We start from the raw sequence: 26,792 nt of genomic DNA on the forward strand, positions 1-26,792 counted from the left end.
AACCATCTTCAGAGAACTCCCTCAACCTGCTTCTACTTATAGAAGTGGAAACATACAATAAGGAAAAAACCTGAATTCCAATCTCTATTTTTGTCATTGGGCTTCCCAGATGGCACAAGAGTAAAGAATCCACCTACCAATGCAGGACACACAAGCGGATTCAATCCCTGGGTCACTCCTGGAGAAGGAAATGGCAACCCACTCCAATATTCTTGCCTGGAGAATCCTATGGACAGAGGAGTCTGGCAGGCTGTGGTCCATAAGGTCACAGAGTCAGACATGACTGAAGTGACTTAGCACACACATCCACATTGCACATTTTGGCATGAAAACTGTGTTAATGAAGGGTTTTCCATGTTTAAAGTTCAGTCTACGGCAATTTTCTCCCATAGACTATCCCTTGATCCTCTCCTCGTCCTTTTCAAAACAGTTTCACCTGAAAAGATATAATAAAGGTACATTTCAGGGTAAATTCAAGTTTTTGAAGTTCTTACTTGATAGCAGGGAGTCATGGAGTGGTGGGGAAGGGAGTGTGTAGGTCTTTGCACTTTAAGCCTTAAGTCTCACCTTAAAATGAAAACTTTATTCCTATTAAATTAAACAGGGTATTTCTAAACTATATTGAAATTTTCTTAGACTCTGTCACAGTATGTGAACTCTCATATACCTATGCTTTGCAAGTCCTGCTTACATTCATTCTTTCTTGTGAAAATATGACTTTAAACACATCTTCAGTTACCTATGCAAGATTCTGACTCCTAAAGAAAGCCACTCAACCTTAATTTTTGGATAGAGTTTGAAGAGCAGTGGACTTGAAGTAAAATGATCTTGGTTCCTAACTTAGTTGCACTTGAACTGAACCAGATGTACCTTCTTGGACATATTTTTTATTCTAAGCCTTAGGTTCCTAATCTGCTAAAAGGAACTGTAATAACACCTGTTACACTTGTGTCATGTGGTACACCTGAGTAGATAAGGAAACAAGGATCCTGTAAAAAAATTACAGTGTGAGTGATATTAGGCATCCTGAAACTTCATTAAATTTCATTCTTAGTTTTATTTTCCCCTTCCTTGAGGCAGAATAAAACATTGACCTGTTCAGTTAGACAAGCATAGAGAATAGAGAATATGACTAAGATTTACAGAATAATGGAAGGTTTCAAGTTAAGATAAAATGATCACTTTCTTCATTCAATCATAATGAGATCTATGAAACACTTATTAGAATTAATAACCTGAGTTACCTTACACAGTTCATTTATGAAGCTCAATTTGTCAAGAAACAGCAAATGGTTTTTTGAAATTCAGGTGGAATTGAATGGAGGAATTTGGGTCAGTATTAAATTGATGGCAATATTAAAGTATTGGGCTCAGTGGTAAAGAATCCCCCTGCAGTGCAGGAGATGTGGGTTCAATCCTTGAGTTGGGAAGTTTCCTGGAGGAGGAACTGGCAACCCACTCCAGTGTTCTTGCCTGGGAAATCCCATGGACAGAGGAGCCTGGCAGGCTACAATCTATGGGTTTGCAAAAGAGTGGGACACAACTTAGCAACTAAACAACAACAACATTAAAGTAGCCAATTAATGTTACTGTTATGAACACTACAGCTACGCTAAGTCACTTCAGTCGTGTCTGACTCTGAGCGACCCTGTGGACAGCAGCCCACCAGGCTCCGCCCTCCACAGGATTCTCTAGGCAAGAATACTGGAGTGAGTGAAAAAAGTGGAATGCAAATAAAAACTTTAAGGATTAGAGGTTAATCAACTGAAAGAACTGGGAAGGAATTCTGTCCTTAAAATAGGTGCTAGAATATTTTTTTAAACATAAAATTCAAGTGCTTAAAATATCACTCATGGTAAATCAGTGGGAAAAAAATATGTATATGTGTGTATCATTTCTTTGACATCAGAACAATGTGACAGACCTTCTGCTGTCAACTTTAAAAAATAATCACAACCTAAAAGTTGAGAGTTATGTTTTATTTGGTGAGAATTTTTAGGATTTCAAGCCTGGGTGACAGCATCTTAAATGAACATCAAGAGATTTTGTTGTTGTTTAGTAGCTAAGTCATGTCTGACTCTTGCAATTCCATGGACTGTAGCCTACCAGGCTCCTCTGTCCACGGGATTTCCCAGGCAAGTATCCTGGAGTGGGTTGCCATTTCCTCCTCCAAGGGATCTTTCCCACCTAGGGATCGAATGAGTCTCTCAGGTCTCCAGCATTGGCAGGCAGATTATTTACCCCTGAGCCAGCCACCAGGGAAGCCCCCATCAAGTGATTATTGTTAATGAAAGGAAACCATATTTCCCAAGTTAAGAAATTTAGTGCTTTCCTACGTATGGGAAGATGTAAGAGTCTGGGCTCACTGAACTCATTCCTTTCATATGCATCTCGGCTATCTGGGCCCAGTATCCTGGTTTGTTGGTTTTTTGCTCAGTGCTCATCTTAGGGAGTGGCTGCAGCCTAATGGCTGAAGTATTACATGTATTGTTTTCCTTCCTGGTTGCCTTTAGGGCTCTGAAATTCACATGTTCACGACTGTGACATCCTTGTTTACTAACATGGCAGGGATGCTCCATTTCTCAGTCACCAATTATTCTCAGAATTTAGTGAACAAAAGAACTTAGAATCAATCACTCAGAGTTCTGTCTGGGTTTCCCCACTTAGGAGCTATTTCCTTCTCCCTAAAAGGAAGGCAACATTGTCTACTCAGGCTTACTTGAAGTTGTCGGAGGGACCGATGTGCTCCACTGGAAAGACAGAGGCAGTCGCTTCTGTCAGAGCGACCAGAGTAGCTGAGCACTGAGCAATGCAGCTAAAGTAATCTCCAGCTCTTCCCAGCTGGAGGACACTTCGGCGAATAGAAAGGCAACTCTCTTTGTCCTAAGTCTATTTCCTGTCATCTCTAAAGTGGTTAACAGTGGGGAAGAGAAGTGAAATGAAAGTGGCTCAGTCGTGTCCAAGTCTTTGCGACCCCATGGAATTCTCCAGGCCAGAATACTGGAGTGGGTAGCTGTTCCTTCCTCCTGGGGATCTTCTCAACCCAGGGATGGAAGCTGGGTCTCCCGCAGTGCAGGCGGATTCTTTACCAGCTGAGCCACGAGGGAAGCCCAAGGGGGTGAGGGGGCAGGGGAGAGGCCACAGGGATTTAAAGAGCTTGGAGGCAGAACCCCCCTCACCGCAGCTGTTTAAAGTTTGCTCCTCTGATCCTCGGTTCATTCATTCATCCGACAAGCCCTCCCTGTGCTCCTGTCGGGTACCGGACACTTGGCTCGGCCGTGCGGGCCACGGAGAGGAAAGGACCGACAGGGCGGGCCCCGGGAGCCCCGCGGCTACTGAACGGACACCAAACGGGGACCGCGGGCGGCGCGGGCTCCCCCGTCCGCCCCCTATCCCCGCTCCCGCCCCTCCCCCTTCCCCTCTCTCCTCCCTCTCCCTGCGTTCCTCCACACCCCTCTTCTCTCTCCCCGCCCCTCCCCGCGCCCCTCCCCGAGCCCCTCCTGCCCCTCTTCCCCCTCCCCGCGTCCCTCCCCCAGCCCCTCCCCGCGTCCCTCCTCCCTCCCCCCGCCCCTCGCCCCCTCCCCGCCCCGGCCCCTCCCCCCCGCGGCGGTTCGCGGCCGCGTCTCCATGGCGACCGCGGGCGGCGGGCCGGAGGCGGGCCCGGCGGCGGGTGCGGGCCCTCGAGGCTGCCAGAGGCCCGGGCGCTGCCACTCGAGGGGCTTCGGACCCGGAGAGCGCGGCGCGGCGCAGGTAACCCCCCCGGAGCCCGGCCCGGCCCGGCTTGTCCCGGGGCCCTAACGGGCGTGGCCGGGCTTGGGATGGGGGCGCGGGCGCAGGGCGGGTGGAGACGGGCTCGGTCCGACCCTGCGAATTCAGGACAGATTCGCTCTAAATTGGAAGGTCTAGGTTCTAGGTATGTGACTTTGGGCAAGTCACCTGGCTCGTCTGTCCTGACTTTCCCTGAAGTTAAAGTGAAGGATTTCAGAGCCTAGAAAGTCAGCTCATTCACCTGAACGTACTGGTCAAGCTTCTGTTCCCACTTCTGCTCCTTGCCCTTCCGCTTGCTCGCAGTTTCGGATCTCTCTTACATTTATCCTATTCATCCGCATAGGTGATTTTTTAATTAAAACTTTGTTGCCTGGGAAAACGTTTTTCTTTTACTTTAGGCAAGTACTAACATCCTTATTTTGTTAAAAAGGTAAGCAGTGCCTACAAAGCCACTGAGGGACTGGAAGATTTCAGTCTATGAGCAGTTCTTAACCTTTCTGTCCTAAATCTCATAGTATTCTCACTGTAACCGAACCCAGACAGGGGCCAAGAAAGAGTCTCTTCAAACAAAGGCAAACCTTTAGAGGACCCACAAGGAAGGAAAGCTTGAGGATGTTCAGCTGAGAGTGGTCTGGAGCAGGAATTGGTTTTATTCACCTCATGTGCTGGCTCTTTGCAGAGTACCTGCACCAAGCTGTTGTTCAGTAGATAGTAAATGAATGTTCATCTCAATCAGTAGGATCTATTTCAACTCACCACTAAGCCAGTGTCATAAATACATGTGACACACACACCTGCACACACGTGTGCAAGTTTCTACATTTTGTTGGAACCAAGAGCTACTACACTCACAAAAACTCATAGAACATCATGCTTTGCCAGTAGCAAGATTTTCTTGTTTTAGAGGTTAATAATGTAAACGTTTAAGGAATCTAGATCATCTTTCCCCCTCACAGGTTTAAAAATCAAGAAATACAAACCAGATGCAGCAGTTTCTTGACATGGAGAACCAAACCCATAATACATTGGGGTAAGTGCTGAGACATTTCTTTTTAATGAATTGGTGCTTAACAATGAATGCCAAAATCTCCCTGATGGCATGTGAATTTGGAAATTTAGTATTAATGGAGGATGTAGCAATTATTTTTGGTGAGGAGGTTGAGAGAAATTCAAGTGGCTTTAATGAAGAACCTATAGTTTGAGTTTCTCCTGTTTTGACTATGGCTCTCTACTCAGAAATCACCATTTTCCATCTTTCAGTGAATTTCTCCAGTGTTTTGGGGTGATGGGTAGCCACATGGGCCTCACATGCTCTTGCATTTCCACAATGTATCAGCTCCTGGCTGGCTTGCTCCTTTTCTGCTGTACTGTGTCCAGGCACCCTCTAGGCTTGCCCTTGACAAAGTGTAAGTGAAAGTTGCTCAGTCCTGTCTGACTCTTTGTGACTCCATGGAATTCTCCAGGTCAGAATATTGGAGTGGGTAGCCTTTCCCTTCTCCAGGGGTTCTTTCCAACCCAGGGATCAAACCCAGGCCTCCTGCATTGCAGGCGGATTCTTTATCAGCTGAGCCACAAGGGAAGTTTGCCTTTGAAGCTGGACTCAAAACTTAAGCACAGCTTCCAGACAGATTTGTGTGTGTGTTAGTCACCAAGTTGTGTTGGACTCTTTGTGATCTCATGGGGTAGGCTCCTCTGTCCATGGGATTCTCCAGGCAAGAATCCTCAAGTGGGTTATCATGCCCTTCTCCCGGGGATCTTCCTGACCCAGGGACTGAACCTGGGTCTCCTGCATCACAGGCAGATTCTTTACGGACTAAGCCACCAGGGAGCTCCTCAAAACTGCAGCATTAACTGGGTATTTTCTCAAAAGTTTCAGGAAGCAACTAGGAATAGAGTTTGTATGACATCTGCCATTGTAAAAAAGTAAATTCTTTTTGACAAATATGTCCTGACCCCTTCCCTGCCACCAGCATCATAAAGGTTCCTCTTTCTACTGTTTCATCAGCCAACTGACCCCTGGATGAGCCCCCAGAACTTGGAGGGTGGGGGGAGCAGAGAAAGTGAGGGCGGGATCGTGGTTACTATATGCTTGATATCGACTGTGACCATGGCACTAGTCAAATCACTCCCGGTATGTCACGTTCGGTTATTCTGCTCAGACCGTGACTTTGACATCAGGCTAAAGCAAAGCCGCACAAGTCTGGGTAATAAGCTATGCCTTATAAACTTCTACAGCATACTCCTCCTCAGAACAGCCCTCATTCTACAACTAATAGAATTGAGTGTATTAGAGGTTGGCATACTCTAAGTTCTTGTTGACAAAGAGACCCCCCCAAATATGGGGATTTAAAAAAGACTGAGCAGTATTTCTGTTTCACATACAAAGTCAGAGAGGAACAGACCAAGGCTGGTAGGGCAGCTCTGCCAACCTCACTATATGATTTCCAACTCCGGGCCCAAAATGATTGCTTTAGGTCCCACCATCATGACTGTGCTTCTGCCAGAGGGAAGGGGGAAGAGCAGGAGGAGAGAGGAAGACCAGTCCTCCTAGAAGTATGACCCGGGAGTGGCAAGCCTCGCTTCTGTTCACTTCCCATTGGCCAGAGCTTAGCCCTGGGCAAGACTTGCTGCAAGGAAGCCTGAGAAGTGTGGTCTCTAACTGGGCAGCCGTGTAGTCAGTTAAAGTTTAGAGGAACTATAATTAAAGGAGTGAGAGATGGCAACTCACTCCAGTATTCTTGCCTAGAAAATTCCATGCACAGAGGAACCTGGCAGGCTATAGTCCATGGGGCTGCAAAGAGCTGAATGCTACTCAGCAACTGAACACACACACACACAATGAAAGGAAGAAGAATGGATATTAGTGGACAACTAGAAGCCTCTGTCACACTGAATTTAGAAAGGTAGAAAGAAAGAGAAATAAAGCAGGAATTTGCCTAGAATACACTGCTGGGTCACTGGAGGAGGTGGGATTTGATTTCAGATATGTCCGGCTCCAATCCTAGCAGTCCTCGCTGCACTGTAAATGGATGGCAGAAAGACGTGGGGAGCGGCCTGCCTGGTGTCCGTAGCACAGACAGACTAGGGTTCTGGATGGAGAGGGGGTAGACCCCTGGTATGACAATGGCACTGAAAGCCAGATGCAGATCGAAGGTCTTAAACCTCGGGCTGGGTACCAGATAGCACTTCAGTCCCGCAAATCTGAGGCCGTGGAGACTGCTATCTCTCATCATTCTCATTCATTCTTTTCGGAAAAGGTATGGAAGACTGACTGTATGCCAGGCACAACACTAAGCTCTCTGACTCTCTCAGATGATCAGCTGTAATCCAGAAATCATCTAGGAGCCTGCCCAGAGTTGCCTCATCAGAGCAAAAGAAATTCCTGTCACCCAGAAAATTACTTGGGTGTCAAGAACCAAGGTCTAAGACCAATATTAGAGCAAAAGATGCCCCTAGTGTTCTTCACTTAGGAAACTGAAAGGGTTTTAGGAGCTCTGTGCCGGAACCAGGTATAGAGACTAATATATATTTTCTATTATCTCATACCCTCATTTTCAGTCATTTTTTAAACATCATATGTGTCTCTTATAAGTAGCATATGGTTAGATTAATGCATGTATACACCTCAGTTGGAAGGTCTTTGCAATTAAAGAGAGGATTTTATTTTTTTATTTGTATTCTTTTAAATGTATTTATTTTAATTGGAGGCTAATTACTTTACAATATTGTAGTGGTTTTTGCCATACATTGACATGAATCAGCCATGGGTGTACATGTGTTCCCCATCCTGAACCCCCCTCCCACCTCCCTCCCCATTAAAGAGAGGATTTTATAATCATTAATATATTAACATTGGATCCGTTTTGCTTTCTCAATATTTACTAGTCTTATCTAGTTTTCTTCTTTTTCTCTTACAAGTTCTATATCCTATTTTACACGTTGTTAATTTACATTTTTTACAAACATTTAAAATTGGATCCCTCTTCTGGCTTCCCGAATTTTAACTGTAACTTTGACTTTTTTCAACCCTGGTAAGACTTCATCTTCAGTACTGTTTTTGCTTCTGCATTTGCTTATTCCACCTCCAAGAAATAATCTGGATTTCTAGTCCTGATGACTATTAACTTATATATAAATGATTACATATAGGATAATGTTAATTATTTTATTCCTCTTTTAAGAATTCTCTAGAAGCTGTAAATTTGATTGCATTGATTATTACTATTTTATAGACTCTTCTTTGTTCTTAATTTAAACTTTTTAAAATTCGTTTTTAATTTGACTGAAGTACCTCCTTAGGTAGTCTTTTAATGAAAATGGCCAGAGGTGGTATGCCTCCTAACTTTTTTCATGTCCAGATGCCTTCCTGTCGCTCTCACACGGGAACCCTGTGAGAATGACTGGTCCTGTGGTTTTGCAGTGTAAAGTGTTACGTGGAAAGTCCAATACCAGTCTCATTCTCTCTCGGGGTTTTTTTTTCTTTCTTTCTTTCTTAGCATCTTGAGAATTATGGGGTTTCTGTTTATCCTTGGAATCTACAAATTTACCAGGATAACTTTCTAGGTATAGATCCTCTCTCAATCCCTTCAAAGCATTTGGTGAGCACTTTTATTATTAAAGATTCAAAGCTTTTCAGCACAGTGAATTTTTCTTCTGTTTCTTTGGTTAATGATTCCCCCCATCTTGTTTGATTCTCATTTCCTAGAACACCTATATCTTTTTCCTTTTTTTCATAATTTCTATCATTTTCTCTTTTGCTCTACGTTGTGGAGGAATTTCTTCCATTTTCTCATTTTTATTTCAGCAATGATTGCATTTGGTTTTTTTTTTTTTTCTTAATTGCTTCTCTTGAGATTTTTAGCATTGACAACAATGGTTTTACTTTCAATATTTCTTTTTTGTATGTTTATCTCATTGTTCCTTTTACTTAGTAAATTGCTTTTCTTTATTAATATAATACACCATTGACTCATTAAAAATACAGGTAGAAGTGTTTGAAGTGATCTCTTGCTTCTTATATTAACTCCTTTACAGTCATTCTGTGGGTGTAGCTCTGGTATATTTCTCTTCATCCTTCAATTTGTCTTTTTCCAAACCCCGACTGCTCCACAGCCCAGCCTTTCTCCCAACCTCTGCTACTCTCGAAGAGAAATCAATTAGGTTTTCCTGAGAAATCAGTCCACCAATTACAGTGCAGCTACAGCTTCCTGAGGGCTCAGCGTAACCACCATCCAATGTGCTGTGTGGTCTAATATATTTAAGATGATTAAATCTCATGTTTAATAAACTTACCTCTGAAGGTCACTTCTAAATAAGAATTCTACAAATGCATTGAGCAATGCTAAGGTCAATAAAAACAGATATGTAGAGTCTCCAAATGTCTGAATTCTGGAGTGACGTTTCAAAAAATGTCATTTCTTTGTATAAGTGAATGCACATATGATGGATTTTTTCTTTAAAATACCTTTTCTAACTGAAAAACACTTATCTAGATTTTTCCTTTACTTATTCATGTATGTAATTTTAAAAACCCATTTGGTTATCACTGTTACCAGAAAAAAAAAAAATGCACTTCCCTGTTCCTGCCCCAGTTTTCCATTCCCCAGAAGCAATCACTTTCAGTCCTTTTGGCTGATTCTTTTGATATTTATTCCATATATCTAAATAACAACCTTTCGTTGCTACTTCTTGATATTTCAGTTTCGATCATTATCTGTTGACATCCACTATACTTATTTTTCATAATCTTACCTGCTGCATGTGTGAACATGTGCACATACAGACACACACTCATTTCCCCTTCCTCCAGTCTCCCAATACACTGTCATTTTGGTTGGGTCAGTATACGGTTTGCCTTGTTATGACTTTATAAATACCTCTAGCTTTATACTCTTCACCTCTGAGCCATATATCACAGTATACCGTGATTGCTTTTCCTTTCTTGTACATTTTGTTTTTTTCCTGGAACTAATACTTCTAGTATCTTGATTATAAATTTGTTTGAACTTTTCTCCTTTCTGTGTAATTTTCTTCAAATAATGTCTTTCCACTTGTATTAGACCTCTCTGTGTGAACCACTTCATCAGATGCCTGTGATCTCTGACTGCTTGCTCCTATTTAAGAATAATGGCATCAAAACCTGACCAGAAGCTCCAGTGTACATGAGCAGGGCTTGTTGACCAGGGTCTTTGCCGTCTGGTCATTAGGCTAATCTCTTCTGTCTCAGGCTGCTCAGTTTCCAGAGAAGATGATTCTAAATTCTTCTGCTTACAGGGTGTAAGATGGGCAGCCAGCATTCACCCCTGACTTCCAGAAATACCTAGTAGGTTGCTTCTTGGTTTTCTCCAGTACCAGCTCCTTTTTTTTGTCCTTATAGGTCTAACCTGTTAGGTTAAAAATATTCCTTTGCTTTATTTTAGTAGGGTTTGGGAAGGAAGCAAAATTTGTTTATTCCTTCATCTTCAATCAAAAGTCTTATTTTCTCTACTAATCATTTATTTCTACTTTTTATTCTGTGACTTATATCTTATTCATTGATCTTGTTCATAGAATCTTGTCAAATCCTTCCTAAAAATCTAGGTGCTACAAGATCTACCAAAATTTTTTATCTGCTGTGAAAGTTGTATTTTCAGAGACCAAGGCAGATGAATATTAAAGCAGGTTCTCACATCTGAGTTCAGAAAAACCCTTCAAAGGATTGCTCTTCTACATGTACAACTTTCTGAACCTTCAGAGTGTCCTTTCCCTCTGAGAGATGTTCATAATCACAACTTCACTTGCCTGTTTCCTATGAGTCAAATACAGTTTTAATTATAGTTTGTAAAAATTATAATATTAGTCAATATATACTTGTAGTTTAGTAAATTGTAATGTATTATTTATGCACACTGAAAATTCTTTTTAATTTGATTGACTCTCGTGGTATCTGAATGGCCTAGACTATACCTCATTATTCTCCCTCCATCATACTTTATCTCCCAGAAAATACACATATTCCTTTCTAGAGTAATCACATTTAACAAGTTTTTGTTTGTTATTTCTCTGAAGAAGCAAAGTGGTGAAAAAGTGAAAGTGTCAGTCGGTCATGTCTGACTGTTTGCGACTTCCATGAACTGTAGCCCACCAGGCTCCTCTGTCCATGGGATTCTCCAGGCAAGAATACTGCAGTGGGTTGCCATCTCCTCCAGGGGATCTTCCTGACCCAGGGATTGAACCCTGGTCTCCTGATTTCAGGCAGATTCTTTACGGCCTGAGCCACCAGGGAAGCCCAACCTAGGGTAAAATTTTGATATCTCAGAGTTTGAAGTTAGATCCTGAAATGTTAGCACAGTGGTAAGTGATTGTAAGAATTCAATGAGTGATTTTGAAAGGAGAGGAAAACACTTCAGAAGGGGAGGGAAGGAAGGTGATAGAGGGAGGAAGGAAAGAGGGGAAGAGAAAGATTCCTCTGAAAGACTTGTTAAGCTCCTGTTAAGGCAAAGATTAAAAATTACCTCTGTGTGAGATAGTACTTTTTATAGGACAGTGTTTACAAAAGGTTAGTTGTATTAGTTACAAGTTACATTTTATTTTATTTTACTTTTTAAAAAGGACAAAGCCATGATATGTGTAAACCTAGGCATATATATCAGGACCCAGGCACACTCAGCCTGACCTGGCATTCCAGGTATTCAGCAGTCTGGCACTTTGGAATGCTTGCGAACCTCTTGTCAGAGAATTGGTGAGACAGGTGCCAAAACATGAAGGTGGTGGAAACAGAAGCTTGTCAGTTCTCTCCCTTGGCGTGGGGTGTGGGGGGAGGAAGTGGTTTCATTAGACAGCATTCATGTAAAAGCTTTGTACAAAAAAGCTTAACAGAGCCAGCTGCCTTATAGAATCATGCAGTGAAATGGCTTCCAGTTTTTCTCCAATAAAAGAGTAATAAATGCAAGTATCTTATGTTAATCTTATGGTTTTCAAGTTATATACTACTTTTAAAAAGTTCAAGAATGTGAAAAATGGGTGGATCAGCAAAATAGCTGACTCGTAAGGACAGCCGGTCAGAGTACAGATGTAGTCTGTCCCATCATGTGAGAAGCTGCAGAGTGGGATGCTATGACCCCAGAGCCCTGGATGCCCACATAGGATCTCAGCTCGCGGACAGTCCCACGGGAGATCTGCACTGTCGTCCACACTCACAGTGGCAAAGAAAAGCAGGACACGCTGAGGGGTGAATGATAACAAGGCCGCCCACCTTCGCAGTGTCCCTGGGGCCATGGAGGCACCCCTGCCGCCCGCTGTGGTGGTGGCCCCTGGCCATCAGGCCGCCTGAACCCCACCACCCAGCAGTGACGCGAGTCCCATCCCCAAGTAGCAGCAGAGGTGTAGGCATGGGCGTCGGGTTCCCCGCCTGGCAGTGATGAGGCAGCACCCACTCCTCTGCCGGAGCCTTCTCAGAAAAGGCGTTAAATACAGCATTCACATAAGACCCAGAGTCTTAGAACACAGTACCCAAACACATTAGGGGTTTTATCTTTCTGGAGGTTGGCAGTTCATAGCTACACTGTGGCTGTAGGGTACCATCAGGGATTTGTGCAGCTGACGATGGAGCGGGGGACAGATTATCACACATCAGAGAGGATACGTTCTGTCAGGGGGTGGTGATGGCTGCTCTGAGGAAAAGTTCCACAGGTTATTATGGGGCTAGAGAGTTACAGAGTAAACCTGGTAAGGTGACATTTGAAGAGAACTGTCTTTGTACGGACATCCTGGGGGTGGCCTTCTAGACAGAGGGAACAGCAAAAGCAAAGGTTCTGGGGCAGGAACATACTTAGTATTTTGAAGGAACAAAAAAAAAAAAAAAAATAGGCCAGTGGGTTAGAGGAGGAAGCCAGGAGGAACATCAGAGAGGCAAATAGGGCTTTGCAGACCTGGGAAAGACTTTAGATTTCACTGTGTGGGATGGGAAGTCCCTGGAAGACTTTGAGTAAAGCAGTGACATTTTTTGACTTCATGTTTTGAAAGGCTTGTTCTGGTTGCTATGTGAAGACTAGGCCGTTTCAAGGCAAGGGTAGGAGAAAAAGACAAGCTGGACTAATTCAGTGTGAGATGGCAGCGATTTGGATCAGGTTGGTAGAAATAGTGACAAATGGGGAGGTTGTGACAGAAGAGCTGATAATATTAAGAAATCATAGACTGGATATGGGGTAAGCAGGAAGGAAATGAGATAGTGGACTTCTGGCCCACCAATTGGAATAATAAGATTGTCATTTATTAAAATAAGGGAGACTGGAGAAAATGTAAGCTTGGTTGGAGACGCCTGTTATATATCCAAGTGAAGCTCAGATGATTAGCTGTGTGTGCAGGTCTAGCTGTACCTTTCTGCTTTATTACCCTCGGTGTGTGGCTTTATTGTTTGGCATCACCTTATGACTGCAAGATGGTTGAACCGCCTCCAGCAGCACATCTGCCTCGAGGAAGGGAGCAGAGGAAGGGCAGTGAGTAAATGCGGAAGAACACTGCCAGCATTTTATTTGGAGCTCCTACAGAAGCCAAAGCTCTGAAATAGACATGTGGATACAAGATGTTTATTTGGGTGATGAAAGTATGGACTATTCGTTTCCTATGACTGCTGTATCACAAACTTGGTAGTTTAAAACAATCAAAACTTACTCACTCACAGTTCTAGGGTACAAAGATCTGAAATCAGTATCACTGGGCTAAAATTGTGGTGTCAACAGGACTACATACATTCCCTCTGAGTGCTCTAGGGAGAATCTGTTCCTCGCTTCTTCAAGCTTCGGGTGACTGCCAGCATTCCTTGGCTTGTGGCTACATCACCCTGACCCTTAAGGCCAGCACCTTCACCTCTCTCTCTGGTTCATCTTCATATCCCCTTCTCTTTGTGTCAGATTTCCCTCTGCCTCTTTCTTAGGGCCCACCCACATAATGTAGGGTGATCTCCCCATCTCAAGACACTTAATTTAGACAAAGAACTTTCTTGCAAATAAAATAACATTTGTAGGTTTCAGGGATTCAGATCTGATATCTTTGGGGGCCATTTTTCATCCTGTCACCTACAGGATTGAGGAATTGAAACAAGGAAGGGCAGGTTATCAAAGCAAGTTACAACTGAGGGTGACTGCAGCAAAACCCTGATGGGGAAATTCTGAAACACTGTATCAGTCACACCTCTTAGAGTTGTTCCATCCAAAAAGCAAATGAGAGTTTATACACTAGTAGCCAACAGTTATTGGTTGAAGGTTGCTGCCAGAAGGGCTTCAGTTCCCAATCACTTCTGACCGATCTATCACACGGGAGTCAAAGAGGAAGAGAATCACTCAGGCAGAGAAATGCAGGTTCTGTCCACTGGAAATCAGGCTTAGTGCCCGGAAGTGGTGAGCATGAGAGATGTGTGGGACATCAACAGCAACTGCTGCGGCCTTCCTTTCAACAGCTTCGTGATAACTTCCACTTAGATTTCATAGGCTAGCTTTCATTACATGGCCAAGCACAGCTCCAGGGGAGCCTGGGAAATGTAGCCATGTCCTCAGCCAGACACAGTTCCATACTGAATAACACACTAGAGCTCTGTTAGCATGGGAGAAAGGGAGAGGTATGTTGAGACAGCCAGCCACGTAGGTGATAAGGATGGAGGCAGACATGTGGTAAGGATGACTCAGACTAGGGTTTTATCACTGGATATGGTAAGAAGTGGTCAGGATTTAGAATACTGGAGGCAGTGCCGATAGAACTGTTGTTATGGGGTTTGAGGAAAACACAAATCTAGGATCATGAAGGGTTTTTATCTGGAGCAACTGTAGCAGTGGTGCCAATTAAAGAGATGGATGGACTGGAGTGGGAACAGGTTTGTGGCACAAGGAGCCTCTCACTCTGTTTTGAACTTGTAAAGACTGAGATGTGTATAGATGTCCTGTGGGAACGTCAGTGTTGACTAGGTAGTTGGATAGAGAAGTCCAGAGTTCAGCAGCTCAGGCTGCGGATACTGATTAGGAAGTTATTGGAAGAAGCTAGCACTCAAGTTTCATTAGAAATTTCCACTATTTACAAGAAACAGTGTATTTCTTAGTTTTCTAGCATTGGAAAAACAGATTTTATCAGTGTTTGCCTAATACTCTACTGTTAGGATCTAGTGAAATAGCTGGCTGTAGTTTTAAATAGAAAAAGAGTAAAATGACTGTCCTCATATGTACTCACTTTACAGCCTTTCATTAAATAGACCTTTTGGCAGGAGGGAATTTTAATTATCTTAGAGATTGGCTTATGGAATCCAAGCTATGGTTATTGGTGGAAATCAATAATTAAATGTTTAAGTAATCAAAAAAAGTACCAAGGGTAATTTTAGATTTTGAAAATGGGACAACTGTATACTTTAGATGCAAATTAGATTTGGAGTTTATTCTTTTTCAGTGGCTTTATAAGATGTCCAAATATACTTTAATTTCAGCCTCTCCCATAGGCTTAAGAAAGGAAATATGAAAAACAAAAAGGAATCTAAGCTAACGCATGTGTAAGATTTATTATTAATTATACCATATACTTCTATGTATTAACATGAAATTATTTTTCAGATAATTATTTAAACTGTTAGATGATTATAGAAATCCCCTGAAAAAAGAGGGAGAAGGGAATGGCTACCCATTCCAGTATTCTGGCCTGGAGAATTCCATGGACACTGTAGTCCATGGGGTTGCAAAGAGTCAGACCTGACTGAGTGACTTACACTTTCATTTTTATATCTATATCTTAGATTCCACATATAAGAGAGTATATATGGTATTTGTCTTCCGGTGTCTGACTTATTTCACTTAACAGAATACTGTCAAGGTTCATCCAGGTTGTTGTAAATGGCAGGATATCATTCTTTTTTGTGACTGAATAATATTCCATTGTGTGTATGTTTGTGAACACACACACATGTATACACATGCGTACCTCATTTTCTTTATCTATCTATCCACCAATGGACATTTGGGTTTTTCCATAACTCAGCTATTGTAAATAATGCTTTCATGAACATGAGGATGTGTGTATCTTTTCAAGTTAATATTTTCATTTTCCTCAGATAAATGCCCAGAAATAGAATTGCTAGATTGTATGATAGTTCTATTTTTAATTTTTTGAGGAAACATCATACTGTCTTCCATAGAAACTGTACCAATTTACATTTCCACCAACAGTGTACAAGGTTTTTTTTTTCCATATCCTTGTCAATACTCTTTATTTCTAGTCTTTTTGATAATAGCCATTCTAGCACATGACGTGATAATCTCATTATGTTTTTAATTTGCATTATGATTAATGATGTAGAGTATCTTTTCATGTGTCTTTTGGACATCTGTATGTCTTTTTTGGAAAAGTGTCTATTCAGATCTCATTTTTTAATCACTTTTTGTGTATTAAGTTGCCTGAGTTCTTGATTTATTTTGGGTATTTGCAAATATTTTCTCCCTTTTTCTTTTATTGATGATTTCCTTTGCTATACAGAAACTATTGAGTTTGTTGTAGTCCCACTTGTTTATTTTTGCATTTGGTGTGAGATTCCAAAAATCACCATCAAGGCATATGTCAAGGAGCTTTACCACCTATGTTTTCTTTTAGGAATTTTATGGTTTCAGGTGTTACACCCAAGTCTTTAATTCATTTTAAGTTAATTTTTGTGCATGGTGTTAAAGTGTTGGTCCAGTTTCAATCTTCTGCATGTGGCTGTCCAATTTTCCCAACACCATTTATTTGACCATACATATGTGGGTTTATTTCTGGGCTCTCTATTTTGTTTCATTGATCTATGTGTCTGCTTTTCTGTGAATATCATACTGTTTAAATTATTATAGCTTGTAACATAGTTTGAAATTTGAGAGTGTGATGCCTTCAGCTTTATTCTTTCTCAAGACTGATTTAGCTATTTAAGGGGTCTCTTGTGGTTCTATATAAATTTTAGGATTATTTGTCCTATTTATGTGAAAAATTCCATTGGTATAGGGATTTTGATAGGGGTTGTGTTGCATCTGTAGATTGATTTGGGTGGTATGGACATTTTAACAATATTGATCCTTCCAATTCGTGAGCATGGGATATCTGTCCATTTATTTGTATTGTTTTCAATTTCTTTAATGTTTTATAGTTTAAAATATACAGATCTTCCACCTCCTTGATAAATTTATTGCTAGGTATTTTATTCTTTTTGATGTAATCATAAATGGAATTGTTTACTTAATTTCTCTTTCTAATATTTCATTATTTATTTAAATAAGCAAGTTCTTGTGTATTGATGTTGTATCCTGCAACTTTACCAAATTTGTTAGTTTCTGATGAAGTCTTTAGGGTTTTATATATATATAATATACACACACACATATACATATCATGTCATCTGAATATAGTAATAGTTTTACTTCTTCGTTTCCATTTTGGATGCCTTTTATTTCTCTTTCTTGCCTAATTGCTCTGGCTAGGACTTCCAATACTATATTTAATGAAATTGTCAAGAATAGGTATCCTTATTCCTGATCTTAGAGGAAGAGACTTCAGTTTTTCACCATTGGATATGATGTAGGCTTATCATATGTGGCCTTTACTGTGTTGAAGTACTTTTGTACATTCCCTCTCCCACTTTGTTGAGGGATTTTGTCATAAATGAATGTTGAATTTTGTCAAATGCTGTCAAGTGCTTTTTCTGCATCTGTCTATTGAGATGATCACATGATTTTTGTCCTTTATTTTGTCTATGTGACATGTCACAATGACTGGTCTGTGGCTGTTGAACCATCTTTGCATCTCACTTGATCACAGTGTATGCCTGTTGAATTTAATGTTTTGTTGAGGATTTTTGCATCTGCATTTACCAGGTAATTTTCTTTTCTTGTGGCATTCTTATCTGGTTTCAGTATCAGGGTAATGCTGGCCTCATAAATGAGTTTGGAAGAGTTTCATCCTTTTTTTTTTTTTTAAGAGTTTGAGAATGATAGTATTCTTTGACTGTTCGGTAAACGTCACCAGTGAAGCAATCTGGTTCCAGACTTTTGTTTGTTAGGAGGTTTTGAATTACTGATTCAGTCTCCTTATTAGCAGTCAGTCTGTTTAGCTTTTTTATTTCATTATGATTCAATCTTGGTAGACTGTATGTTTCTAGGAATTTACCTGTTTCTTCTAGGTTGTCCAATTTGCTAATTTATAATTGTTCATAGTAGTCTCTTATAATCTATTTATTTCTGTGTAATATCTGTTTGGGGGCTTCCCTTGTAGCTCAACTGGGAAAGAATTTGCCTGCAATGCGGGAGAGCTGAGTTGGATCCCTGGGTTGGGAAGATCCCCTGGAGAAGGGAAAGGCTACCCACTCCAGTATTCTGGCCTGGAGAACTCCATGGACTGTATAGTCCATGGGGTTGCAAAGAGTTGGACATGACTGAGTGACTTTCACTCACTTCACTTCACAATATCTGTTGTAATTCCTGTTGTAATAGCTCCTCTTTCATTTCTGATTTTATTTGAGTCCCCTCTCTTTTTTGTTGGTGAATCTAGCTAGAGGTTTGTCAATTTTATTTATCTTTTCAAAGAGCCAGCTCTTAGTTTCATTGATCTTATTTACTGTCTTTTAGCCCTTATTTTACTTTTCTCTGCTCTAATCTTTTTATTTTATTTCTTCTACTAGTTTTTCTTTCTCTAGTTCCTTGAGCTGTAAAGTTAGATTATTTATTTGAGCCTTTTTGTTTCTTGAGGCTAAGTATTTATCACAGTAAACCTCCCTCTTAGAACTACTTTTGCTGCATCCCATAAAGTTTGGTGTGTTACATATCCATTTTCATTTGTCCCAGGTATTTTTTTTTAATTTCTCGTTTAATGTCTTCTTTGAACCTTTGGCTGTCTAGTAGCATCTTGTGTAATGTCCACATATTTGTGAATTTTCCAGTTTTCCTTGTGTAATTAAATTTTGAGTTTCATACCATTGCAGTCAGAAAAGCTGCTTGATGTGATTTCAGTCTCTTTAAATGTAGTAAGCTTGTTCTGTGGCCTAACATATAATATAACTTGGGAAATATTGAGAAGAATGCATTTCTGTTGCTTTTGGATTGAGTGTTGTAAATATTTGTGATCTCAAATGTTGTTAAAGGCTGATGTGTTTTAGTTGATTATCTGTCCTGTATATCCATTGGTGTAAGTGTAGAATATTATAGTCTCCTGCTGTTATTGTATTGCTGTCAATTTCTCCTTTAGGTCTGTTGATATTTGCTTTAGTTAGATGCTCCCCTGTTGGCTGTGTAAATATTTACAAACGTTACATCTTCTTGTTGGATTGACTTCTTTATCATTATATAATGCCCTTCGTTGTCTCTTGTTACAGTCTTTGTTTTAAAGTCTATTTTATCTGATAAAAATATAGCTATTCCAACTTTTTTTTCTGTAGTTTCAATTTGCAGGAGATCTCTTTTTCCATCCCTTCACTTTCAGTCTATGTGTGTCCTTACATCCAAAGTGAGTCTCTTGTAGGCAGCATACAGACGGGTCTTATTTTCTCATCTATTCATCCACTCTGTCTTTTTTTCTTCCCTCTGTCTTTGGATTAGAGAATCTAGTCCATTTGCATTTAAAGTAATTATTGATAGCTGTGCGCGTACTGTCATTTTGTTAATAGTTTTCTGGCTGTTTTTGTGTTTCCTGTCTGTTCCTTTCTTCTTCTTTTGCTCTCTTCCTTTTTTGATTTGATGACTTTCTTTAGCGGTTTGCTTATATTTCTTTACCTTTTGTGTATTTACTGTGGTTTTTCTGCTTTGTGGTTACCGTGAGGTTTGCATGTTGACAATTTATATCTATAACAGTCGATATAAAGTTGTAAATAACTTAAGTTTGATACCACTGTAAAGCTTAACCTTCTTACTCTTCCCTCTGCTGCATTTCATGTTTTTGATGTCACATTTTACATTTTTTCATCTTGTCTATCCCTTAATTATTAAAATCATATTTTTATGGTTTGTGTTTTTAAATCTTCATGCTAGTTTTATAAGTGATTAACCCACTACCTTTACTATATATTTACCTTTCCAGTGAGATTTATTATTTCAAATGTGTACTTGTTAGTGATCAGTGCCCTTTCTTTTCAGCTTAAAGAATTTCCTTTAACATTTCTTGTCAGGTCAGTTTAGTGGTGATGAATTCCTTTAGCTTTTCTGGAAAACTCTGTATCTTTTCTGAATGATAACTTTGCTGGTTTTCTTTATTGAAAATTTTTTCCTTCACCACTTTGAATGTATTGTGCCATTATATATTACAGTTCAGTTCAGTTCAGTTCAATTGCTCAATCGTGTCCACCTCTTTGCAACCCCATGAATTGCAGCACGCCAAGCCTCCCTGTCCATCACCAACTCCTGGAGTTTACTCAAACTCATGCCCATCGAGTCGGTGATACCATCTAGCCATCTCATCCTCTGTCATCCCCTTCTCCTCCTGCCCCCAATCCCTCCCAGCATCAGGGTCTTTTCCAATGAGTCAGCTCCTCGCATGAGGTGGCCAAAGTGTTGGAATTGCAGCTTCAGCATCAGTCCTTCCAATAAACACCCAGGACGGATCTCCTTTAGGATGGACTAGTTGGATCTCCTTGCAGTCCGAGGGACTCTCAAGAGTCTTCTCCAACACCATATTTCAAAAGCATCAATTTTTCGGCACTTAGCTTTCTTTAAAGTCCAACTCTCACATCCATACATGACCACTGGAAAAACCATAGCCTTGACTAGACAGACCTTTGTTGGCAATGTAATGTCTCTGCTTTTTAATATGCTCTCTAGGTCGGTCATAACTTTCCTTCCAAGGAGTAAGCGTCTTTTAATTTCATGGCTACAGTCACCATCTGCAGTGATTTTGGAGCCCAAAAAAATAAAGTGTGACACTTTCCACTGTTTCCCCATCTATGTCCCATGAAGTGATGGGACCAGATGCCGTCATCTTAGTTTTCTGAATATTGAACTTTAAACCAACTTTTTCACTCTCCTCTTTCACTTTCATCAAGAGCCTCTTTAGTTCCTCTTCACTTTCTGCCAGAAGGGTGGTGTCATCTGCATATCTGAGATTATTGATATTTCTCCCAGCAATCTTGATTCCAGCTTGGGCTTCCTCTAGCCCAACGTTTCTCATGATGTGCTCTGCATATAAGTTAAACAAGCAGGGTGACAATATACAGCCTTGACGTACTCCTTTTCCTATTTGGAACCAGTCTGTTGGTCCATGTCCAGTTCTAACTGTTGCTTCCTGACCTCCATTTAGGTTTCTCAATAGGCAGGTCAGGTGGTCTGGTATTCCCATCTCTTTCAGAATTTTCTACAGTTTATTGTGATCCACACAGTCAAAGGCTTTGGTATAGTCAATAAAGCAGAAATAGATGTTTTTCTGGAACTCTTGCTTTTTTGATGATCCAGCAGATATTGGCAGTTTGATCTCTGGTTCCTCTGCCTTTTCTAAAACCAGCTTGAAGTTCACAGTTCACGTATTGCTGAAGCCTGGCTTGGAGAATTTGAGCTTTACTTTACTAGCGTGTGAGATGAGTGCAATTGTGTGGTAGTTTGAGCATTCTTTGGCATTGCCTTTCTTTGGGATTGGAATGAAAACTGACCTTTTCCAGTGAGTACAGCTAAATAATAGTAATATGCCTAAGACAAATAATATGTTAATACATTTTAAAAATGAGTGTTATTGAAACATTTTGGAAAAGTTAAAACCTGATAAGATTGCTCATCAGTTTTTTGGAAACTCATTTTCTTAGGCTCATCCACAATGCATGAAGCAGTCTCCTCTTTATTCTTTCTCCATGCTTCCTTTCCCCTCTCCCCTTTCTCCATGATGACTTCTATATTTGTCTTTTAAGCTGAATCCCCTCTTCTCTCTCCCAAGCTAAAGATCCATTTCTGTCAGATATCTCTCATGTCCTGAACTAAGCTCACTCTTTTTTTAAATAAACAACCTGATACCCACTTCCGTTTTCCCAGTTGTTGGTGGATGGACTGACCCTACATTTCAGTTTGCCTAGAACTGTCACTGTTTGCATCTGTTGTCCTGAAATGATAATTAATAGTTACCTTTTCACTTTTAAAATTATCCTGGGTTAATTATCCTGGGTTAATGAACAGATCGTATGTCACCATAGCTGTCTGTCTGATTAAGTGCTGCCTTTTAAGAAGCAGCCCCTCGGCCTCTTTGTTAAAGGACTTTGGCGTGACAAGCATGTCCAAGGGTCTTACCCGGCTCCTGTTCTCTGAGTGCCTCTCTCCACATCCATCCCCCTGCCATTCCTCCCGACACACTTGCCCCTACTGCCTCCTTTTATAGCATCAGTTTTCTGTTTTGCTCTCCATCTCCAAGTAATGATGTCCCGATTTTTTTAACTCCAGGATCCTCAGACTGGTATGTTACTCTACAAGTCTCAGTGTGCCCCTTCCTTTCTGGCTTAATGCATTTAGACCTCTAGCCTTTCTCAGAATCTTGCACTTGTGAATTGCTTCCACAGATAAACCCAATAGTTAGGGTCAGGGTTTGCCTGTCTTACGTAGAGTATTAGACACAGTCCACCCAGTCTCCAGTGCCGAAAGGCTTAGAGAAATGGTTTTTTTTTTTCTCCTTCAGCTCCTCAATCAACTTTTATAAAGTTGGAATAAGATCTACTTTATGGGATATTGTGAGGATTCATGAGAGGAAGTACAGCAGCGTAATTAGCATAGTGTTAGCATTTAGCTAAATAAAGAAATGAAAATATAAATAATGTTAGTGTCCAGATAATGAAGGAGGCTAAACTAAGTCTTTTGTCTTTTATTTTAAAGTTCACTAGATTTAGGAGCAATATTTGCACCAGGGGGTTTCCCTGGTGGCTTAATGTTAACAAATCCGCCTGCAATGCAGGAGACCTCCTGCAATGAGGGTGACGGGGTCTGATCCCTGGGTGGGGAAGATCCCCTAAAGAAGGAAATAACAACCCACTCCAGTATTCTTGCCTGGGAAATCCCATGGACAGAGGAGCCTGATGAGCTACAGTCCAAGGGGTCACCAGAGTCGGACATGACTTAGCGGCTAAGCAACACCAAATGGCATGCACTTGATACCTTTGTTACCAATGCAGAACCTGGTGTCTGTCCTAGATTTGCTGAATCTGATCAGTGCGGGTGTGATAGATGATTCTCTCCAATCTGTGCAAGGTATGCAAACACCGAGTGGGTAGTTGAACTAGATGACTTGTAAAAGTCCTCCCACCCTGAAGTCTAATATTCTTACTTTTGTATAACATAGTCATACGCAGGAAATAAATCCTTCATTCATTTATTTAACAGTATTGGTTGAGTACCTCATAGTAATGCCACATTCTTTAGGCCTATGTTTTAATTCCATAGGCGCGGCTCCCTCCTAAATGCCCGGGAGATAGTAATGGAAACCACTTGTTTCTTGACACAAAGATTCACTGAGCATCTGCCATTTGCTGAGGCACTGTGCTCAGTCTTGGTGAGATGGTGATGAGCAAGACTGACAGTCCTTTTCCTTTCAGAGTTTACACCAGCAGAAAAAATAAATTGTGTTTACAGTAAAGGGGATACATGTTGCTATGAAAAAAAAAATGGTGTGAAAACCATTCTTTTTGTTCTATTGTTTTTCCCCACATCAGAATTCCAATTAAAATCCAGTCAGGTTATCATAGAGGAATTAGTAATTCCTCTCCTCAGACAGGTTTTAGGTTTTAAGTAAAAACTGAGAGCCTTTGGGCCTCAGCCCAGGAATGCTGGAAGACTTCAGGATGCATTTTTGTACTTAAAATCACTCTGGTGTCACAACTGGTAAGAAGGCTGTTGAATAGGCCAGTCAAAGTCAAAGGGACATCCCTTGTTCAGATTGACTCTGGGTATTTTAGAAAGGGATTCTAGAAGTTCTGAGTCCTTTGGGTTCATGTACCTATTTTGAACAGCAACAGAGCTCATTTGTACTACATTTTTCAAGGAAGTTCTTATTCAAAACGTGAAGATGGTACTAATGTAGACCATGCAGTAACTGCAATAGTCACAGTAAGCCCACCAGCTCCGCGGCCAGTGTCCCCTGTCACCGCTGTCCTCAACGCTTTACTAGAGAAAATGAAGATTGTCAACTCTGCATGTTACATTACAAACAAAGCCGTAACTAAACAGAGAGAGGAAGAAGAAAAACACCCTGTCTTTTGCTGTGGATACAGGAAGGCACTTAATTTAGAAGCAGCTGTCTAGGGTCTAGTTCTGGCTCTTCCATTAATCAATTTGTGACCTCGATGTGTCTGGGCTTCAGTTTTTGTAAAATGCTAAATGATCCTTAATTAGCCCTAAAATTCTTATTCAGTGAGACTAAATGGAGGAAATGGTGTCATTTTACACTTGCCTCTGCTGCCTTACTCCCAGCTACACAAATACACCAGAAGCCCCATCACCACTGAACAGATGGGTAGTGAAGCAACTTGCTTCTCTCACCTGAACGTTTGTGCGTGTCTTAAGCTGAAGCCTGAGACCTCGTGTCTGCCTGCTTATCTGGACTGAATGAGTGAACTAACACCAGGTCCCTGGTGAATGCTGTGGCTTCTCTGAAGGAGAACCCTGCCCTGAGAGCACTTACAACCTCAGCAGCTCTCAGTCTCCATTATGCTAGTTCGCACCAAGGTTCCTGTTTCAAACACCGTAGACCTTCCTAGGTCCAGCTATTGCTACTTTTCTGCCCAATAGTATCTGCACTGTCTGAAATCTTACGTTACTCTGCCCACACCTGCCCAATCAGCTTGCTTCCAGCAGACACCACCGGCCAGATGGCATCAAGCTTCCGTCCTGAAGGAGCAACAGTGTAGCCCAGGCGCCTGTGAAACTGGTCCTTCCTTGCCTGGGTCTGTTCCTCTGGCCCTGGCAGGCCCTGTGAGGCCCCAGCTACCTGCCATCAGACCTGCTCAGGTTATGATAAGCACGTCGGTATATGTATATTGACATGTAAGAGGATGGAATTATTTTTTAAATATTTATGTATTTATTTGTTTTAGGCTGCATTAGGTCTTAGTTGCAGCATGAGGTCTCAGTAGTTGTGATTCCTGGACTTAGTAGCCCTGCTGTATGTGAGATCTTAGTTCCCAGACCAGAAATCGAACTCACATCCCATGCATTGCAAGATGGATTCTTAATTTCTGGACCACGAGTGAAGTCCCTGGGATTATTTGTTATAATTAGAATTTTTCTTGAATTAGCCCACTCTAAAATTTATTATATTTAAATTAACTTTATTTACGGTGGCCTTATTTCTGATGTAATCCACACAATACGTAGGAAGAGAGATGTAGATTGTAACTTTATCAATATATTAACTTTATCAATATATTGCATTATATTATGGCACAGCTGTACTTTTTTAAATGCCACTGAAAAGCATATACTCTGTTAGCTCTGAAATTAGCTTTTAGTTTTAATTTAAAATGTTAGCCTCTAGTTTTCAGAATTCTTTCCATTTAAGTAATTGAAAAATTTGAGAAAATAATGATCAAGATATTCAAAGCAAAATCATAAGTTTTCTTGTTCTCACATTTCAGTCTTTTAAAATGCATTTCACTCTTCTACAATTGCCAGAGCTTCTCCTTGTGAGGCTGAGCTTCAGGAATTAATGGAACAAATTGACATCATGGTAAACAACAAAAAATTGGATTGGGAAAGGAAGATGCGGGCTCTGGAGACACGACTAGATCTTCGAGATCAAGAGTTGGCAAATGCACAGACGTGTCTGGAACAGAAAGGTCAAGAGGTACTGCATAGCTGTGTTAATAAATTGTTCATTCCTCAGACTGTTACAAATAGTGCTAGTTCCATCAGAATGTGTTTTTCATCACACATACTTTGTATAAGCATCAGCAATAGCTTGAAATGCCCTGAAATTCTGTCACAATGTGCTAAATGTATGTGTTCTATCAAATAAGTGTCAAGCAGAGCCTAAACCTATAGTAATTTGCCAATGCAGACAGACAGAGTCCAGTCAATGCCATCTAGGAAAGTAAATATTTGACATGTACGTGAAATACTGTTTTCAAGCAAGGATGTCAGTGCTTTTGCTGCCACAGAAACAAAGTAGCCATCAGAGGTGTGCCTTTGGAGCAGGCCGAGGTCAGGAGCATTTGCCTTTTCTCATCTGCTAGAAAAGTCTTTCCTAAAAGAAGTGAAAGATAAAGACCTTGATTGAAGGTCAAGAGAGAAAAGAGTTCGGTGAAGTGGGTATGTGTATACTTGGGTGCCCACATGGCTCAGTGATAAAGAATCTGCCTGCCAAAGCAAGAAACACAAGAGACACAGGTTTGATCCCTGGGTCGGGAAGATCCCCTGGAATAGAAATTGGCACCCCACTCCAGTATTCTTGCCTGGAGAATCACATGGATGGAGGAGCCTGGCGGGCTACATACAGTCCGTAGAGTTGCCAAGAGTCAGACCTGGCTGAGTGACCGAGCACGTGCACCACTTAGGAGGAGCGTCCTGGGCCTGGGGGGACTGCTTGCGGCCAAGCTGGTGAAGCTGGAGGGACGTCTGAGTGCTCACGGGCCTGCTGCAGAGTTCAACAAAGTCATACACTTCACCTGAGACAGACTTTCATGTCTGTGAATTTTCTTTGGGATAAGGCATAAGACATGTTTACTGATCATATGCTAATAACTAAAATATCAACAGTCAACTTGTTCTGCAGTTGTTTTTCTACCTCTAATGGACTCTCAATGGAACTTAAGTTTTTGTCTTGGTTAATTCTGTTATTGTTTGGCCCAGTTAACGTAGTCATCAGTAGGGGCAGGTCATGAGATTGCACATGCAAGGGCTACTTTCTGACTTTTGGTCCTGTCACAACCCAGATGTGCAAACAGAAGGCTCACGTGCTGTTTAAGCAGACAAATTCTGTAAGCCAAATCCCTATGAACTCCTCTTAGACACTTTTTCTTTTTTTATTTTTTACTCTGCTGGGTCTTCTTTGCTGCTCCTGGGCTTTTTCTAGCTGTGGCGAGCAGGGGCTACTCTTGGCTGCACCGG

The 26,792-nt window shown here is 41.1% G+C and overlaps 1 protein-coding gene across 2 annotated transcripts in view; it reads left to right on the top strand.

The window, feature by feature from the left end:
- The first annotated feature begins 3,618 nt into the window (after positions 1 to 3,618).
- The window catches only part of DEUP1 (deuterosome assembly protein 1), a 107,167-nt gene continuing 83,993 nt past the window's right edge, over positions 3,619 to 26,792 (top strand). For both annotated transcript variants that reach the window (XM_043452668.1, XM_043452669.1), the window contains exons 1-3: positions 3,619 to 3,750; positions 4,725 to 4,798; positions 25,359 to 25,530. In XM_043452668.1, coding sequence (XP_043308603.1) covers positions 4,752 to 4,798; positions 25,359 to 25,530 — 219 coding nt within the window. In that variant the 5' untranslated portion in view covers positions 3,619 to 3,750; positions 4,725 to 4,751. The remainder of the gene's footprint in view (positions 3,751 to 4,724; positions 4,799 to 25,358; positions 25,531 to 26,792) is intronic.

Source organism: Cervus canadensis, chromosome 29, assembly GCF_019320065.1.
Source record: "Cervus canadensis isolate Bull #8, Minnesota chromosome 29, ASM1932006v1, whole genome shotgun sequence".
Lineage (NCBI taxonomy): Eukaryota > Metazoa > Chordata > Mammalia > Artiodactyla > Cervidae > Cervus > Cervus canadensis.